The following is a 20,891-nucleotide window of genomic DNA, read 5'->3' as shown; positions in this document are numbered from 1 at the left end:
TCTTCCCTATTGCCTTGAGCTCTTCTAAGTGCCCAGCTATAACCTCCTTAGTGATCGGTTCTAATAACTTCCCCATGACAGACCTGGCCTATAGTTTCCTATTTCCTGCTTCCCACCCTTCTTGAATAGAGGGTTTTTTTTTGCTACTTTCCAAACTGATGGAACCTTTCCAGAACCTAGTGAATTTTGGAAAATTAACACCAGTGCATTGACTACCTCATCTGCCACCTCTTTTAAGACCCTAGGATGTAGTCCGTCGGGACCTGGAGACTTGCCAGCCTGCAGCTCCATCAATTTGCTCAGTACTGTTTCCCTAGTGATTTCAATTTCATGAAGTTCCTTTCTCCCGCTCACCTCTTGATTTGCAGATATTACTGGAATATTATTTGTATCCTCTATAGTGAACACAGAAGCAAAATAGTTGTTCTTTTCTTCCACCACTTCCCTATTATCTACTATTAACTCCTCACTGTCACTCTCTAGAGGACCAACACTCACTTTACTTACTCTTTTACTTTTTAAATATCTGTAGAAACTCTTGCTATCCATATTTACATTTCTAGCTAGCTTCCTCTCATACTCTAATTTCTTTCTCCTGATTAACCTTTTAATTATTCTCTGCCATTCTTTATATCCTGTCCAATCATCTGTCCTGCAGCTCATCTTTGTGGACTTGTATGCTTTTTCCTCAAGTTTGATGCTTTCCTTAACTTCTTTAGTTAATCACGGATGGTGGGTCCTCCCCTTAGAATTTTTCTTTATAGTAGGAATGTACTCATTCTGAATACTCTGAAATATCCCATTAAATGTCTGCCATTGCTTCTCTATTGATCTATCCTCTAGCCTTGTTTCCCAGTTCACTTCAGCTAGCTCAGCTTTCATCCCCACATAGTTGCCCTTATTTAAGTTTAAGATACTAGTCTTAGACTCACTCTTCTCCCTTTCAAACTGGATGTAAAATTCAATCATATTGTGGTCGCTGCTACCTAATGTGCCTTTACTCTGAGGTCATTAATTAATCTTGTCACGTTACACAATACCAAGTCTAATATAACCTGCTCTCTGCTTGGTTCCACGTGCTGCTCTAAGAAAATTTCTCGAAAGTATTCTAAGAACTCCTCATCCAGGCTACTACTGCCAATCTGATTTTTCAAGTTTACATGTAAATTAAATCACCCATGATTATTGCCATCCCTTTATCACAAGCACACAATATTTTCTCTTGAATACTTTGTCCTATACTGTGGCTACTGTTAGGGGCCTGTTGACCACTCCCACTAATGACTTATTTTCCCTACTATTCCTCATCTCCACCCAAACCGATTCTACATCCTGGTCTCCTGAACTAAGGTCACCTGTAGCTATTGCACCAATGCCCTCTTTGATTAACAGTGCTACCCCTCCACCTTTACCTAGCTTCTTATTCTTCTTGAATGTCATGTACCCTTCAATATTAAGGACCCAGTCTTTGTCATCCTGCAGCCACATCTCTGTAATTGCTATTAGATCATATTTATTTACTTCAATGTGGGCAATCAATTTGTTTACTCTGTTATGAGTGCCACGTGCATTCAGATAGAGAGCCTTCAGTTTTGTCTTTTTGTTACCTTTGTAACATCTAGTCTAGACTGCTGATGTGTTATCAGGTTCTTTCTCTCTGTCCCTTCCTGCCATTCTCTAACCCTCATTTCTCTTATTACTATTTTGCTCTCCCGTCTTGACTCTACACCTTGAATTGCTACCTCTACCCAAGCTTGATCCCTCACCCCTCTTGTTTAGTTTAAAGCCCTCTCTACTTCCCTAGTTATGCAATTTGCAAGGACACTTGTCCCAGCACGGTTCAGGTATAAGCCTTCTGAACTTTCCCCAGTACTGGTGCCAGTGCCCCACAAACTGGAACCCACTTCTCCTACACCAGCCTTTGAACCACAGATTTTTCTCTCTCTTATTTGTCCTATGCCAATTTCCACGTGGCTCAGGTAATAATCCAGCGATTATTACCTTTGGGGTTCTGCTTCATAATTTGGTACCTAGCTCCTCATACTGACTTTGCAGAACCTCTTTCCTAGTTCTACCTATGTCATTGGTACCTATATGGACCATGACAACTGCATCCTCCCCCTCCCACTACAAGCTCCTCTCCAGCCCTGAGCAGATGTCCCGAACCCTGGCACGGGCAGGCAATGTAGCCGTCTGTACTCTTGCTCTTTGCTGCAGAGAACAGTGTCAATCCCCCTCACTATACTACCCCCTACTACCATTACATTCCTTTTTGCTCCCCCAGCTTGAATGGCTTCCTGTACCACAGTGCCATGGCCAGCCAGCTCATCCACCTTACAGACTTTGCTTTCATCCACACAGGTAGTGAGCACCTTAAACCTGTTTGACAATTGCAAACCTTGAGGCTCCTGCCCTACTGTCTGCTCGGTCCCATTACCTGCCTCGCTGACAGTCATATCCTCCTGTCCCCCACTGCTGACCAAAATAGATGTCCCTCTTCCAAGAGGTGTGACTGACTTCTGGAACAAAGCATCCAGGTATTTCTCCTTCTCAAGCTCAAGCACAGGCTTCTCTGCGACTCCTGCGTAGTGGCTTAAAACATCAGAAAACATCCTTTGTTTCCAATAGCCTGCTGCTATGGTTTCAAACTGCTTTATGATCTTACATTTCTAGCTGTTAACATCTTAAGTCAACATGGCCCCTACTTTTTAAATGTAATAAATTCCCAGCTTGTTTGAATTGCATTGGGTTGCTTATCAGTTTCTTAACTAGATGACCTCCCCATTTTCTACAGTTAAAACTTTGATTCCTAAAACTAAAAGTGATATTCTAAAACATGATTTATGATCTAGATATTCACATGATAGACAAAGGGTAGGTGCTTCCCCTGTCATTTTCAGCCTCAAGACTAACCAGAACACTCCGCATTGGAATACGATTGATTCTTATCAGGTGGAAATCTATTTAGATTTCTGCATTAACCTTCCAACAACTCCAAAGTCATGAAGGAGATGGTAAATCAGCAGATGCCTCTTTCGGTGGACCCTGATTATGCTGAAGACTTTCTTGTTGGTGTCTTAGGCTGTGGTTTCACATGAAAGGTGAATAGCTTTACTGAGGTCACAATTCCAATGCAAAGAAAGAGGGTTTATATATTGGAGCAATAATAGTCCATGAAACAGTTCTACATCTGACTCTCTGCTAATCCACCAGAGCCTGTCAGGACATTTTGCCCCGGTAGATACAAAAGGCGGGATTTTCCGGCCCCGACGCCAGCAGGCATCATCGCAGTTGGGTCGGGAAAATTTGAACAGCTGTTAAAAGTCAATGGCTTTCCAAATTTTACCCGTCCTGCCTGCGATGATGCCCGCCTGTGTCGAGGTCGGAAAATCCTGCCCATAATTTCCTTTGAATAGATGAGTGGCAGCTTAGTGGACATGACCAGTCAGGGTTTGGTCAACCTGTCGGCAAACATACTACGACTGGAGTGTTTGTGAAGAACCATCTGATCTGAGAATTATATCGCACCTGGGCCATCAGATCTGCCAACATAGCTTACCTGAAGAATAGCCATTCATCATCCACCAAATCAAGGTATATACGCCTTGATCTTCAGATGCAAATCAGCATTATTAACTGCAGTATTGTACTGAGAGTGAAAAAATAGCAGCAGATCAATTATCACTCAGGCTCATAAAAGTGGGACTTGAAGCAGAAAGAAAATGCAGCATTGGCCTTAAAACTACTGAATATTTCAATTAGGAGCTTCAATCTTTCATAACCAGGTCAGAACCTAGCAATCTGAGACATTCATTACATGGGAATCATTACAACCAAATAATGCACAGCTTTTAGGCCTAGAAATAATGCAAGGGGTGTTAGGATGTCATTCCATCTTCATTTAAATATTGGAACAAAGACTAAATTCAGCCTGAAGTGTCACTCCAAATTGGATGCATGGAATCACTTAATGCAGACTATGTTTTGATATTCCATTGATCATCCTTATGTTTGCTGTTTTTAACTATTTTTTACAAATACCAGATAAACAGGTCAGTATCCAATCACAGGGAAATGTGAGAGATCTGAAAGGACTAGCAGCCCCAAGGTCTGCACTGGGAGGCAGATGGTCTTTTGCAATTTGAAATGTTTGTCTTCATTCTCCTTCGTGCAGGTGTCTGTGAGCCAATGTGTATGAATGGAGGGAAGTGTGCGAGCCCAGATATTTGTGACTGTCCATCAGGGTGGAAAGGGAAGCGATGCAATCAACGTAAGTGCACCCTGGAATGGGTAGGAGTGTAAATAAAACAGAATTTGATTAAGCTACTTCTGATTTTCAAAACTTCAACTATATTGGTAGAAACTGATAAAATTCAGTAATTTGATAACTACAGAAAGGTCCATCCAATGTGCACCAGTTTATTTGACTGTACATGAGCCATCTAGTGTAATCCAACTAATGCTCGCTCTGCATACCATTCAGAATTCTTCTTCTTCAACCTCACTTCTCAAAGAATTTATGAAGTCTGCTTTAATAACCATTTTGCAGCAGTGAATTCCATATCTTAACCACTTGCTATGTGAACATACTTCCTTTAACCTTCCCTTTAATTCTTTTTTGTGATTATCTTAAAACTTTTCAGCTCTCAGTATAGTCTCACCGAGAAGTGGATATAATGTACCGCTACCTTGAAGGCCTTTGTCGAGTCATCCATTAATATTCTCAATCCCAATGAAAAAGATTCTCAATAACGACTTTTTGACTTCAAGATTTTGATTTCACCACATTCATTTCACCACATTCATCAGATTCATACAACACAGTTTATATTTTTAATGAATAGATTTTCAATTATTACTTGTGTACCCAGCAATTTGTCTGCAAAAATGCCAGAATGACGGAGAATGTGTGGGACCAAATACCTGTCACTGTCGGCCTGGCTGGGAAGGAATGCTGTGTCAAATCCGTAAGTAACTGAAGCTAGACTACAGTCAATGCAATTCTATTTTGCGTCTCAGTGTCACCTCTTTTTTATGTACTTGCCTTTAACTTATAGATTTTTAACCTCTTTGTGGTGTGTAAAAAATGAACCTTAACTTCTGTAAAATTGGCTGCCTGAACTTTATATATCCCTGTAGTTAGTATGAATTAGAGGCTGCTTAAAAACATCTGCCTCTGTGCCATTTTTATGGACCAGAGTCTGTCTAACTTATAGAATCATTGGTTATAGCACGGAAGGAAGTCATTCAGCCCACCTTGACTGAATAGGCCCTTTGCCCAAGCATTCCTAAAATAATCACACTGTCCTGCTGTAGCTCCATTGTAATGGATCTTTCTGCATTTCAAATATTTATCCAATTTTCCCTTTAATCAGCAATGTGCTCTGCCTCAATCATTTCCTGTGACAAAGTAATCCGTGGAAATATCTCTTAATCCCTCTCCTCAGTGATAATTTTAAATTGATGACACCCTGTCACTAACTCCCACAGAAAACTTGTGTTAAACTTGTATAGAATCTTTGCAAGTCAAAATTTGGAGTACTGTTAACAGTTCTGGTCACCATGTTATATAAAGGTATAGAGGCAAAGGACAAAGTGCAAAAAAACATGTACTAGAATGAGACCTAGAACTGAGGGTTATACCAATAAGGAAAAAAATGAACAGGCTGAATAAGTTTTCTCTAGAAAAGAGAAGATTGTGGGATGACCTGATAAAGAAGCCTTTAAGATTATGCAACGGTTTGATAGGGTACACATACAGGCAACATTTCAACTTGTGGGCAAGGCCAGAAGTGTGGGCCATAAACATCAGATAATCAACATCAACTACTAAATCCAATAAAGTATTCACAAGAACCTCCTTTACCCAGATAGTAGTTAGAATTTGGAACTCGTATGGACTTTCAAAAGGTGTTCAATAATGTGGTACATAATAGGCTTGCCAGCAAAGTTGAAGCCAATGGAATAAAAGGCATAGTGGCAGCATGGATATGAAATTGGCTAAGTGACAGGAAACACAGAGTAGTGGTGAACGGGGATTAGTTTTGAAGATTGGAGGGAGGTATATAGTGGGCTTCCCCAGAGGTCGCTTTTCTTGATCTATATTAGTGACCTTGGCTTGAGTAATTAGGACAGAATTTCAAAATTTGCTGATGGTACAAAACTAGGAAGTGTTGTGAACTGCGAAGAGGGTAGTGATGGACTTCAAGAGGACATAGACAGACTTGTGGAATGGGAAGACACGTGGAAGATGAAATTTAATGCAGAGAAGTGTGCGGTGATGCATTTTGGTAAGTAGAACAAGGAAAGACAATAAAATAAAGGATTCAATTCTAAAGCGAGTGCAGGAATAAAAGGACGTGTGTATGTGTGTTTGTGTGTGTGTTTTTGTGTGTGTGTAAATCATTGAAGGTGGCAGTGGTTGAGAAAGTGGTTAATAAGGTATGCGGCATCCTGGCCTTTATAAAGACAGGTATTGGGTGCAAGAGCAAGGAAGTTATGTTGAAGCTTAATAGACTGAAACCAGGAATGATTCTGTGGTTACGTAGATAGATTGGCAAAGTTGGGACTGTTCTCCTTCAAGAAGAGAAGGTTGAGAGGAGATATGATAAAAGCTGTTTAAAATCATGAGGGGTCTGGACAGAGTAAAAAGGGTGAATCAGAGGGAACCGATTTAAGGTCATCGTCAAAAGAACTAAAGAAGACATTGGAGAAAAACTTTCTTACACAGAGTGGTGACGATCTGGAATGCACTGCGGTGAGAGTGTGGTGGGGGCAGGTTCAATCGCAACTTTCAAAAAGGAATTAGAAAAGCACCTAAAAAGACACAAAAAAAAAATGCAGGGCTATAGGGTAAAGGCATGGGAGTGGAACTAACTGAGTTGCTCCTACAGAGACCTGGCATGGACATGATGGGCTGAATGGCCTCCTGTGCTGTAACCCATCTATGATTCTTTAGAGAGTAGTTGAGGTGAATAGCTTAGCTACATTTAAGGGATTTAAGGGGGAGCTAGATAAAACATATAACAGGGAAAGTAATTGAAAGATATGTTGCTGGGTTAGACGAAGAAGGGTGGAAGAAGGCATGTGTGATGCATGAACACCAGCATAGATCTGTTGAGTCAAATAACCTAGCCTTATGCTGTAAGTACTTTTGTAAATCAATGGTTGGTCCAGATCTGGAGCTGCAGTGTTCTATAAAAATATTTCTCTGGGACTTCCTATAGTTTTCTTCTAAACTGTTCTAGTTATTTGACATAACTTTCAACTCTGAGAAACTCACTGAGCTGCTCCCACAGTGTGCTTCCATTATTGGCTAAGTGTTCCATTATGTTTAAGGAAATTATTAAAATATGCAATGATTGAGAACTTTACTGATACGCTGTCAATGTCAGAAATATACCTGCAGTATCTTGCCCCTTGTACCACCGTAGGGGTTGGGGAGGTGAAAGTGGTGCGCGATCAGATGCTGGCACAGGACTTGATTCACTTCTCTTCCGTACTGATAAATCAGCTCCAGCCCAAGTCCTAAGCCATTTTGAGAAAAGGTGGAGAACAACACAACCTTGTAGAGCGACACCCGAACCTTAAGTAACTAAAATGGCTTTACGTTGTGTACATGCAACTTCTTATTAAAAAGTTTTATGGGCAGAATCTTCCAGTCGGCATGCGGGCCCAACTCGCCGATGCGTAAAATGACGGGTGATATTTCGTTCGGCGGGTGTGCGTCCCAACGTCATCGTGCGCCATCACGATATTTCATTCGGCTAGTGTACGCCAGAGTCAGCTGCGCACCAGCCGAAATGTTAAGGGCCTATTAAGGCTGTTAAGAAATTAATTAAAGTCCTTAAGAACGCTGCCCATCCAACCTTAAGGTTGGCGGGCAAGCGAAAAGCCCATGTGGCCTTCGCGTTTTGCAGGAAACCTCATCCACGGGTGGGATGAGGTTTCCTGAAGCTTTTATAAAATAAATAAATAAAACTTCCCACCTTTGCAAACATGTCCCAACTCACATGAGGGGACATGTTGGAATAAATTTTTAATTTGATTCTGTCATGATTTTATTATACATTCTATCTCCCAGAGGCAGCTCTGTATCTCAGGGAGATTGCTGCGCTCTTTTGCGTGCATGCGTGAAAGAGCGCAGGCCCTGACTCTCACTCCTCCCCCTGCCCACACAGGTAGCGCTGAGCGCTACCAGCCGTGCATTAGCTGGGTGGGCCTTAATTGGCCCGCCTGCGTGAAATGGCGGCGCAGAGCCAATCGTGGGCAGCGATCGGCTCCACGCACACCCCCGCCTGGCCCGCCCACCATAGGAAAAATCCTGGCCTATGTTTTATTCCCTGCACTTCTTTAGTCAGCACTAATACAAGCAAAAGTAAATAGGAGAAAAAATGCTAGGAGTTTTGATTTTAAACAGGAGAGCAGGTCCTATTAGGGGAGCAAAAGTTTCCACCCTCAGCTTTCAGAACTGCAATTGGTACAAGCAGGACCACGATGGAGCAGCAACATGGATCTCCAATTAATTCCCGTGCCTGTGGTTATGATGCCACATGCCCTAATGTCTCCATTAAATTAATAATTAATAGTATCAAAGCTTATGCTCAAAGACCAGTTTGTCAGTTGATGTACACCAAGCCTTGATAGAAACACTAGCTAATCCCGCCTCCAGATGGGAAAGAATATTGGCCAGGGCTCTCGTTTGTGAGTGCCGTACTAAGAGAATTGCAGAAAGTGTGTTACATGTTTGCACGTTAGTAGAAAATGTCCTTCCATGTCTTTTGATTTAATTATGCAAGTAAATATCTCATGTGGAAGTCTGGCTTCATATTTGTCCCTGATTACATTTCCAGCGATCTGTGAGCAGAAATGTTTGTTTGGAAGTAAGTGCATCAGGCCGAATGTGTGCGCCTGCAGGAGAGGATACATGGGATTAGCCTGCGCTAGAAAGGTAATGCTAGAAGTCAAATAATGAAAGATTGTTTTAGGCTTAACTGAGTTCTGAATGAAATCTCCTTGCATCGGTCTGTTAAAATGTTTGGGGTTTCATAAACAGCAAATCACTATGATTGACAACAATTATTCGTGGTCCCATTTATTCCTCTCTCACTTTTTAAGCTACTTGGTACCTCCGTTGCCCTTCTTCCAGGCAGCACCCCACTCACTGGTTTATGTCACCAATAAAGAAATGCCAGTTGGATGTAATACCAGAGGAGCCATATCCCAGCATGGTTCACTGACTTGAATAAAGAGATGGAAAATATTTTAATTTTTATGTTAATCCATTGAAAAAAGAATCATGCTCCAGTAGGCAAAATGCCCATTATAGAAGAATTTACCATTAATGGCAACATAACAGAAAGCCTGCCAAAGCAATTCGTACTAAATCGATAGGCAAAGTTAGTACCTTGTTGGGAGTTTAAACACAAATTAAAACTTTGTGCTGCTTAAAATTTTTATGAAGCAAATGTGCAGTAAAAATGTGACCTTAATTTTTCTTATGTGCCAAATTTTGTCACCATGATTAAGAAATCCATTTTCATCCTTTTCTGAAGATTACTGTTAATCATTGCTTAATGCACAATTAAGAAAATCACAGCAGCACAGCAAATATTTTTACCAGCAGTGAAGCAGTATACGTGGGTTAGATTTTGATTCATTCATTTCCATGAGCAATTACTTTGTTTTTTTATGTTCATGACTAAGGTTTGACCAATTTTCACATGGATCTTTAGGAGTGTATCCTTTAAGACAGCAGTTATGTTGAAAGTTCATCTACATTTTAAAGCAATTGGCAGAAGAACCAGAGGTGTCATGTGAGGAAAAAATGTTTTAAAGTTGGTACCATCTGGAATGCACTACCTGAATGAGTAGTGGAGGAAGATTCAATAATAACTTTAAAAAGGAATTTTGAAGGGGATAAATTTGCAGGGTTATGGGGAAAAAACAGGGGAGTGGGACCAATTGTATAGTTCTACCAAAGAGCCAGCACTGGCCTGATGAACTGAGGCCTCTTTCTGTGCTGCATCACTCCATGGATACAGTCAGCTAAAGTAGTGCCAAACCAACTTAAATTGCAATTTATGTAAGGTTGCTGCATTCAGATAGTGAACAACAACTTCTGTTTATACTGGGTGACAGCCAAGCCTACGTTTGTTAGCATCCAAACTAGTGTTCAGTGAACCTTAACCCATAAATACCTCACATGTGATGATTATTTTTGTTCTTTGCAGCAGGTTTGATAAGCTATGGACTTAATGCTCTATGTTTGGTAACAAGATGGCTCACCACCATCTTGTCAAGGGCAATTAGTGACAGGCAACAAATGCCAGCCATGGCAGTGACGTTCACACCCCAAGAAAGATTTTTTTAAAAATGAGTATCAGGAAGTTTATCCCATTAACTAGCACATCTACTCAGTAACCTGCACACCCACCCCTGCCCCAAACCTATCGATGCATGAATAGTACAAAGTCAAGTGTATTAAGAGACTTTCCTCCACTACTCTCATTGGTTCACCAATTGGATACTGGCCTCTGCTGATCAGCCTACTCACATCAAGTCAATCAGCAATAAAATAAACATTTCAACAACATTCAATAATATTATAAAAGAAAACTTCAGTGTAAATCACTCTTTGCAGATCACAGTGACCAATTAGGTGTCTTGATCGAGTCTTTAGAATGTGTGGGACCACTCAGCAGGATTGCTCCCAGTTTCCCTCCAGCCCAGTGAAGAAATATCTGAGAGCATATTTTCCAATCAGCTATGCCCGATTGAAGTCAGCCTACATAGAGCTCCATCTGATTTCACAGTTGGTCTCTGTACTGGTGCCAGAAGCACCCACCAGTTAATTAAAATTGACATGAGGTCCCTTTATAACATCATTCAGCTATCCAAGCACTTTTTGGACGGTTTACTCTGTGTTAGTATATCAATCATCATATTACCTCACATGCTTGTATAATACTTAAAAATTCTTGTTCCACTCTTATATACTGTAGCTTCCAGTTGGACGAGGATAATGAGCCTGAAGTGTCAGAGCTGCTTATTCTGACCTCTGATAGGCTACAGCGGTGGATCACTCATTCACAAAGCTTTACAGTGAAATGGTGCAAAGAAAACATCACTGTGTCTACATTTTCATATCAATACATCTCAGAGAAGTGGTCTGGAACTGTTCCACAAAAAAATATCACCACATAATTGAAAATAGTAATTGCAGGAAGTAAAGATGTTGTAAGTTATTGTATAATTTATATATATCTATATATATATATATCAATTAAATGCAATTTTCAAGTCATGTTACAGGATCATTCATTGTACTTTTCATTCTGCATTTCTGTTGCCAGTATTCCCCTGTAGTCTGACTACCTCATAAATATAGTTTGTTGTTTTCTCATGGGGCTTAAGTTCTCAGCTGAGACAGCTAAACTTCACACTGCAGTATCTGCAAGTTTTATCTCACAGCACATGACCATTGACTTACATTATATGTATGTATCATTACACCACTCTGTCCATTGCTTTTATTGTAGTGGTGCTAATGCTTTTGACACATGTATTGATTTTTATTCCAATATGATGCAACTAACATTGCAGTAGCTGTCCCTGTTTTGTCATTCTCCCTGTATGTTTTGCACCCCTAAAATTTAATGGATGTTAGCCCACAGCACAGAGCCAACCAACTTGGCACCAATTAACAATCATATCCAGAAAGAGCACAAAGGTGACTAATGGGAGAAATTGAATTGTCAGTCTGGTGCAGTAAGAGTAGTGGACATAAGGCACATTGTTGGAGCAAAGATTAGGCTGTACTGCTGCACCTGATCAGTGCTTTTCTTGGCCCAGAGGTGCTCAATGCTGAGACCAGCTGCCAACAGTGGAAAATGTTCCATTCCCCATTACTGACATCCCTCAGTTGAATGTCAACAAAATATACTTCGGAAAATTGAGTCCTCATCAACAAAGGCTACACTTTACTTTTTGAAGAATGCAAATTTTGGCAAGTGTAGGGAAAGAAATCCTAATCGGAGCCTTAAAATCCTTTTGATTCACCAGTAAGATTCAGTATTTGTATCAAATTATGTCATCCATTTATAACAAATGTAAACACAATAGTGTATTTTAAAATGGTCAAACATCAGTTTGTGAATTATATTTACAAATTTGTTCATGTCTTACATGGACTGTCAGGCAAGGGACAGACTTTCAATGACAATCAGCCTTTTCAAAAGGTCAAAACCATTTCATAGCCATACAATTATTCCACATCTGATGTAAAACGAGCAGAAAGAGTGAGGGGTTTGACCAATTTGTGTCTCTTTCAAAGAGCTGGCACAGGGACCATAGGCCGAATGGCCACCTGAACTATAAGATGAATGTCTGAAGAAAGTAGGGATTGTGCCATATATAGGGTAGAGTGCAATGATATGAAACAGTAACCAATTCAATTTGAGAGAATTACTTAAGCTCCAGGCAGAAGATTTACTCAGTACGCTTTCAGCACCACTACAGTGTTGTCTCTTAGATTTCAACATGGCATTTGGTGCAGCCACGCTCAGCATTTTGTTTATCCCACTAGAATTCAGTACAACCCAATACTGCATGCATGACATTCTGACACTATATCCACTTAAAGTTATAATATTACAGAACTGAAAATCTAAATTTATCATCACAAATGTTTGCCTGGAAAAGGCAATTTTTTTTTTTATGTAACACAAGGGTAAAGTTCAGGTGCTTAAAACTCTGTCACTGGTAACAGAAATTTGAGGTCAGTGAATGAAAGGTATCATATTGGCACTCTATTGAAATGCAGTGGGTTAATTGTGGTTTTATTTTCCTATTGCTATCAGTACAGTACACATAATAACAACGCTGCCATACTGGGATTTCCCTCAACAAACTACCGGTTATTATTTTTTAAGCTTTATACAGAAGCTGATTATGGAATTTGTTATATAAGGGGAACTGGAAGCAAGCTGTTATTGCATCCTCGGACTGAATTTTCACCCTCACAAAGGCAGGGTGAGGGTCAGTAGGGCTACCCGCCGGCAAGCAGCAGGTAGCCAATTAAGGAGAATTATTGACCTATTAAGGCCTATTGTCAGACTGACTGGAATTTTCCAGTCGGCTTGTGGGCCCCCTGAGGGATCGGGTATAGGGGCTTCCTGGTGGCACTCCTGGCAGCCATTCCTTAAGGCGTTACTCGTCCACCTGACCACAGCTTCAGCTATAGGCTGCTGCTTCCACCATGGTGACCAGGTTGCTGAAACTATTTTTTAATTTAAAACTTTTAAAAGTTGCAGAGAGGATAACTCAAGATAGAGGTGTCATCTCTCTCTCTCTCTCTCTCACCTGAACTGCATACTACTGCTCTTTCTGAGCTGGAAGGCCTCCTATTGGTCCTCCAGCTTCAAGAGCCTGCTGACCCATCCTTAATTGAATGGCGAGTCCACCTTCTTGCCACTAATTGGCCAATTTGGGGAAAATCACTGCGGGGTGACTGATTCCCACACAGTGCACGGTGGTGATCTCCAACTCCTACCCCTAGTGGTCAACTTATGCTGACTGGACTAATGCAGAAGATTAGGGCAACTTCATGAATTTTATAGTTTCTCCCATCTGTTTTCAACCAACAGCATTAAGATCGAAAGCAATACATGGATATTTCTCCACACTTCCCACTTTTTGTAACTATAACTAACTTATTAATGGTTGAATGAAAATATTAGTTTTATGGAGTTTTTTTGTACAATTTACTTTTGTATATAATAACGAAATTTTGTGTGTATCCTTATGATATTGTTCAAGTAAAATCACATTTGTAATATTTCTTCTAGTTCATTATTGAAAGCTATTATTGATTTCTGAATGTATATAGACCTGGTGCCAAGACAGTTATATAATCTTCATATAAATGAATAAAATGCTTTGACAAATGACAAAGTATTCTTTAATTCATTTTCGGCCTTCTAAGTTTTGTCTACATGGGCTATACTTGCCTGAGACAAACAGATATGGTTCCAGGAGACCAAAGTAGCCCTTTACCCATCATCAACCTAGCAAACCAACAGTTTACCTCTATATCAATTGACATACCCTATACACTCAGGAGCTTGTTAAAGGACTGCAGCAAATCCATTTCCACCACAATCTGGTGCTGTATTCCAGATGTTGATATCAACTCTTTAGCTTAGCTGCACTATCACAATTTGAGGGGGAAAAGAAATAAGTATGAATGGCAAGCAGAGGAATTGTATCCTTGAACGACCAAGAAATGCTGAATACGCCAAGCTTATCATTGGGGTTACCAAAGGTTGCTCTACAGAATGTAGTGGGAATGTTCATGGGCTTAGTAAGGCTGCAGGCTTCAGCTCCTGACCATTCCATAGCAAATATGCTGGAAAAACAAGTCAGAAATTTAATTAGAACTTAACTGTGATATTATGTTAGAAGGGAGTACTTCAAGTCAAGTTTGGCCAAAGTTTTTCTGAGACAACAGAAGTCTTACCACCAGGGCCAAAAACAAGACTTCGATCCAGTCCGGAGCAGGAGCCGGGGATGCGTTTGCTGACAGCAGCCTATTAAATGGCTGCCATCGTGGCTCCTGCCCTATTAAGAATGGTGGCCGATCCCCAAGAGCAGCTGGCCCAAACAGGGGACGGGCAGCTCGCACTACCACTAGCGGTGGCCATTGCTGAGGCTGCAGCCATGAGGTTAAGAGCTCCTCAGTAGCGGGGCACCCTCAAACAGGGGTAAATAGGGTCAGGGTAGTGGGGGGGCTGGCAGTTAGGTCCCAGAGATCAGGGATCGCAGATCACTGAGGCCGAACGGGTGTTGTTGCCGCAGGAGCAGCCATTGCCACAGGGTTGGGGGGCGGGGGGTACCCTCTGTGTGCCATGGAGTTCCCTAAAAGGAGGTGCTCCTGCTACCCGCAGGGAGGCCACCGGGTTTCACGGGCTGCCTCCCCACACAGCATTCTCCCAATGGGGACAAAATGCTTGTGGAGGAGGGAAGTGATCCTTAACTGGCCACTTAATGGCTCAATTGGCCTAGTGAGTTGCCAACCTGCCAACTTTCCTGCCGCTGACAAAATGTCATGGTGGCAGATTGACATTGGACTCAGCAATGTTCTGACAAAAGGTCATTAACATAAAACACTAACTCTGTTTCTCTCCACAGATGTTGCCTGACCTGAGCATTTCCAGAATTTTTTGTTTTTTTATCAGATTTCCAGCATTCACAACAGTATTTGGCTTTTGCCTTCCTGCGCCATTTTGCCAGGACTCTCTCCTGCCAGCCTGTCCCCAAAGGACTGGTGACGTTCAGTCCTGTATTTTTAAACCTATGGTTCATAATTTGCACAGTGCCTATAATTCAAACCAACTATTAGTTACTTTTGGACGTCTGGACTTCCTCATTTGCTGTATGGAAGAACCAGGATTAAATGCAGTGCCAAGTTGGTAAATGAATCTTATTTATTTGAGGCTGGTTCAAGGTAGCACTGGGTCCTGGCTGATGCTTACTGGACTATGACAAAACACGCTGATCAACAAGGAACCGAAACACATTCAATATAAAGAGCTGAGTTTAGATTTTCCGTATTACTGACGTTGCAATTTTAGTGGTTTGCATAGGAGTTAGTGATGAATGGGTTGAACACAATCCAAGCGGACATGAAAACAAACTGAGGTTAGTTTGCTCAGCCCTCAGGATAACATCACATTATTGTATTACACTTCACCTTTGGATTCAAATGTTGAAGAGCTATCATGTGTGAGAAAATAGTTTTGACTATTATCCAATAATTCACATCAGTGGACAGTGATCTTAAATCAATGACATCTGTAAGCAACAGAACATAGACTTTTTTCTGGCCTGATGCTTTCACTAAATGATGGCTACAGGCTGCATAAAAATGCTGAAAAATCATGTGTTCAAGATAAACGTAAGCCTTAAGAGTACAGTAAAACAAATTTTAACAAGTTTCCAGATGAAAAGATGAAATATTGCCTCCCAGGCCATAGAGATGACAAAGTATAAAGTAATAATAACCACAGCTTCCAGTTTTAGCTATTAAAATGCATTATTGATTCCTTTCATGAAAGTGTCAACTGTGACTCAGTGGGTACATCCCACTCCAGGGGAACTGAGCACAATTTAGGCTGACACTCCAATGCAGTACAGAGGGGATAGTACACAGACAGAAGTGCTGTATTTTGGATGAGACATTTAAGCCAAGGCACTGTTTGTTCTCTCAGGTGGAAATAAAATTTCCCACAGGACTTTTTCAAAGAGAAGGGAGCTAACCCCTTGGGTAGAATTTTCTGCTTGTCGGGCAGGTGGGCCCGACCCAATCTCTGGCGGGCGGAGAGACCATCCCCGCCAGTGAAGCGGGCCGCACTGCCATTTTACGTGGGCGGGCCAATTAAGGCCCGCCCAGCATGACATCCAGCAGGAAGCGCTATGCGCTCCCTGTGCGGGCGGGGTGGGGGGGGTGGAATTCCCTAAAAGCGAGAGTACGCTCTTTCGCGCATGCGCATGAAAGAGCGCACATCTCCCTGAGGCTAAGTGCTGCCTCAGGGAGATCGCTTTCTCTTTGAAAAATATTAAAAATAAATAGAAAAAAAAAATTCCCTAACATGTCCCCCTCATGCGACAATGTCACATGAGATGGGACATGTTCATAATTTACAGAATAACTTTATTAAAATTTTTAAAACCCTGCATGAAGTCTCATCCCACCAGTGGATGAGGTTTCATGTTTTCTCCATTTGCCGCCGGAGCTCCTGGCCAACCCACCAACTTTAAGGTTGGACGGGCAGGTCCTTTAATTGTTTAAATGATCCTGTCAATGGCCTCAATTGGCCATTGACAGGTCGCGGGCCTGCAGCTGATTTTGCTGCGCCCCCGCTTTCCTGAAAATTTAAATGGGGCGGGATGACGTCAGGGGTTCCACCCAACACCATCCCGCGTCATTTTACACATCGGCGAGCGGGCCCCGCCCTCTGCTCGCCAACGGCAAAATTCTGCCCCTTGTCTTGCCAATATTTATCCCTCAATGAACATCATCTAAAGAGAGTTTTTTGGTCATTATCACATTGCTGTCTGTGTGAGCTTGCTGTGCGCAAGTTGACTGTGCAGTTTCCTTCACTGCAATCATGGCCAATTATCAAAAGTACTTAATTGGCTGTAAAGCACTTTGGGACATCCTGAGGTTATGAAAGGCACAATACAAATGTTCTCTTTTTCATAATCATCACTGCTTTAAACTAGAAGTTGCTATCATTATTGTACAATAGATTATCTACTCACTAGAAGCATTTCAGACAATTGCAAAATTATATTGTCAGGAAGGATGAAGTACTACAAGAAATAACGGCTTTGGCAGAACCTCCCCCTCTCCCGGGACAAAAAGGCCACCAAGTCTTTGTTTCTTAATGTAACTGTTCAGGGCCCCAGGCCCTAAATCTTTTACACACTTAGTCACGCATATTAAAATAATAAAATTTGATAATATAATTGGCTAAAAGAACAAAGTAATCTGAATACTTCTGCAATGAGAGTTAATAGCATTACTAATGTACATGCCAATGTTAAACACGAAGTAAGAATAACGAGAGATTTATGGTTACATTGTCCAGCCAACATCACTGGAACAATTGATAACAAGACCCATGCATGTTCACAGAGTTCTAGCTACTGACTACTAGCGAAACTTTTACCAAAGAAATGGGCTAATTGGATAGTTTGAAGTTTTCATTTGACATAAATACCTTAGCTTCATTTGATTTTTCTTTGTTAGTTAAAGGTGGGTTTTACTGGCAGTATTTGGGCTTATGTTGGTCGGTAACCTAGATATTACCCAACCAGCTCTGGGAGGTTGTCTCACTTTTGCAATACTGACCTACGACATTTTGCAACACTGGCACCAAAAAGCTCAAAACAAAAACTGCGTTAAAGCATTTTAATAACTCTCTGCCTCAGATAAATGATTCGTCCAATTTTTATTGCTTGTAATGGACTAAGCAAAAAGTTGGCCCGACTCCATGGTCAGGATTTTGCCCTCGTCAGGCGGGCTGGGCGGGGAATTGCACAATTCACAAACATATCCCAGCTCATGTGACACTGTCACATGAGGGGACATGTCTAAATAATTTTTAACTTTATTATTTAAAAACTTTAATTATGTACTTAATCTCCCTGAGGCAGCTCCGTGCCTCAGGGAGATTACTGCGTTCCTTTACACGCATGCGCGGAAGAGCGCAGGCCCCGACTCTCCCTCCTCATGCGTCACGCTGGGCAGGACTTAATTGACCCGCCCACGTAAAATGGCGGTACGCAGCTGATCGCGGGCTGCGGTTGGCTCCGTGCCCGCCCCAGCCCACTCCCGCCCAGCCAGTGCGCTATAGGTAAGTTTCTGGCCCCTGCGAATGGGGTCAGCAATGCTGGAATCGGGACCCAACCACCATCTTTAAAGGGCCCCCAAGTTATCCTGATTCGGGAAAGACCCAATCTATGTCTCTCAGAAGCATTTCAAAATGTTTCACAGATGTCGTGTGCAGTCACTGATATGTGGGCAAAAGAGGCAGTTATTTCACACAGTAAGCTTTAAAATCCTTCATGACCAATGTGAAATACTCTTAACATTTATGTTCTGCGGTCTTTTGTAATATATTCCTGATATTCTTAATCTTTCAGTGCACATGCAGGAAGACCTCATTTAACCTAGGCAGATAGCAAGTTAAAATTCGTCAAGTGCACATAGATCAATTGACTTTCACCACATACAAGCCAGTGCACACTACTGGTATGATCAAAGAAATTCAGGTGGTGTGCCTATCCTTCAGGGTGAACAGTGATGGACTGAATGAATTTTTCTGATTCCTGATTTTTGTTACGTTCTTGGCTGCCTGCAATACTTCAAAAGTGCACCAAGACCACTGTCATAAGAGATAAATTATGGGCTGGATTTTCATCGCAGAGGCGGGTAGTGAGAGTTGGGAAATTTCCCACATCGTCTCACCCGTCTCAGGAGAAAGTGCCCGCAAGGACGGGATTGTCATTGTTGGCGGGGGCGGGGTGGTGCTGGAGTCGAGGCAACCGACCTGGGCAAGAGGTCGAAGGAAGCCACAGGGGCTACTGGATACAGAAGCAGGCTGTTTAAAAGGCCCACATCAGTGTTGTGGGGCTTCATCCCAGTTATAATGAAAACGTAGGGCCCTCGAGCCGTCATCCATCGCAAGCCCTCTCCCACCGTCTCCCCCCATCCCACACACACACACACACAAACTCCCCATGCCCTATCAATGCTACTTATTTCCCCCTAGGTCAGAATGTGCCCCCCACACACCTCCCAGCATCCCACAAGGGGCCATGGGGGGTGGGTAGTGGGCATAGCCTGGCATGGGGGGGCCTAAAGAGGATGTTTTGAACTTTCAATATGTTCCCTCAAGCAGGCTATGACTCCATGTTGGCCTGACTCCATGAAAATTGTGGAGGAGTAGGCGATGCCAATCTCCACAATTGAGCTGGCTAGGTCAGGAATGCCGAGTGTGGGCTTTTGACCCAAAACAGCTCTCACCCTTAAAAGGCACTCCTGAAACTTGGAAGGCCTTGGGAACGGGGTCAGCAATCCCGGAATCAGGACCCAACTGCCATTTTTAAAGGGCTCCCAAGTCATCCTGGCTCAGCAAAAGTCCAAGCCTATATCTCTCAGAAGCATTTCAAAGTGCTTCACATATATCATGTGCACTCACTGAAATATGGGCAAACGAGGCAGCTATTTCACACACAAGCATCCCATAGTTGAATGGCTTGACCATTATTCTTGGTGGGGTTAGCCAGGGTAATAGGAGAACCCCTCAATTTTATTTAAATATTGATGTCAGTTTAACATTGCAATGCAGCAATGTAATACTCCCTTAGTACTGCAGCAGAACATCACTCATGACTATGTGCGTCAGGCTTGAACAAACAATCTTTTGTCTGAGCGACAAGTGTGTATTCAATCAAGCCAAGATGAGATGTAAAAGTTTGATGTGTTTCAGCTGTATTAAAGATGAACTCATTTGTAATGATAGTTTGAATATCTATAGATAAGTGAATAAGTGTCAATATTTTGTATTAAATTGAGCTTAGCATTTATAAGGCTCTGAAACAGCCGAAGGCACTGGATACTGCAAAGGCCATGGGCTCTGACAATATTCCAGCAATAGTTCTGAAGACTTGTACTCCAGAACTTGCCAAGCCCCTAGCCAAGCTGTTCCAGTACAGCTGCAACACTGGCATCTATTTGGCTATGTGGAAAATTGCAAGACCTGGACAATATCCAGGCTTGGGCTGACAAGCGGCAAATAACATTCACGCCACACAAGTGCCAAGCAATGACCATCTTAAACAAGGGAGAATCTAACCATCCCCCTTGACATTCAATGGCATTGCCATCACTGAATCCCCCACTATCAGCATCCTGCGGGTTACCATTGACCAGAAACTGAACTGGACTAGCCATATAAATACTGTGGCTACAAAAGCAGGTCAAAGGCTAGGAATCCTGTGGTGAGTAGCTTACCTCCTGACTCCCCAAAGTCTGTCCAGCATCTACAAGGCACAAGTCAGGAGTGTGATGGAATACTCCCCACTTGCCTGGATGAGTGCAGCTCCCACAACACTCAAGAAGTTTGATACCATCCAGGACAAAGCAGCCCGCTTGATTGGCACCTCATCCACAACATTCACTCCCTCCACCACCGACGCACAGTAGCAGCAGTGTGTACCATCTACAAGATGTACTGCAGGAGATCACCAAGGCTCCTTCGACAGCACCTTCTAAACCCATGACCACCACCATCTAGAAGGACAAGAGCAGCAGGTAGATGAAA

General features: G+C 42.1%; 1 protein-coding gene across 2 annotated transcripts in view; it reads left to right on the top strand.

The window, feature by feature from the left end:
* Positions 1-13,949, top strand: part of LOC144686786 (von Willebrand factor D and EGF domain-containing protein) — a 309,526-nt gene extending 295,577 nt beyond the window's left edge. For both annotated transcript variants that reach the window (XM_078552492.1, XM_078552491.1), the window contains 4 exons: positions 4,175-4,270; positions 4,872-4,967; positions 8,853-8,950; positions 11,004-13,949. In XM_078552492.1, the coding sequence (XP_078408618.1) occupies positions 4,175-4,270; positions 4,872-4,967; positions 8,853-8,950; positions 11,004-11,024 (311 nt within the window). In that variant the 3' untranslated portion in view covers positions 11,025-13,949. The remainder of the gene's footprint in view (positions 1-4,174; positions 4,271-4,871; positions 4,968-8,852; positions 8,951-11,003) is intronic.
* The last annotated feature ends 6,942 nt before the right edge of the window (positions 13,950-20,891 follow it).

Source organism: Cetorhinus maximus, chromosome 11, assembly GCF_964194155.1.
Source record: "Cetorhinus maximus chromosome 11, sCetMax3.hap1.1, whole genome shotgun sequence".
Classification (NCBI taxonomy): Eukaryota; Metazoa; Chordata; class Chondrichthyes; order Lamniformes; family Cetorhinidae; genus Cetorhinus; species Cetorhinus maximus.
Note: the sequence above shows the minus strand (reverse complement) of the source record. Positions and strands in the feature narration are given on the sequence as shown.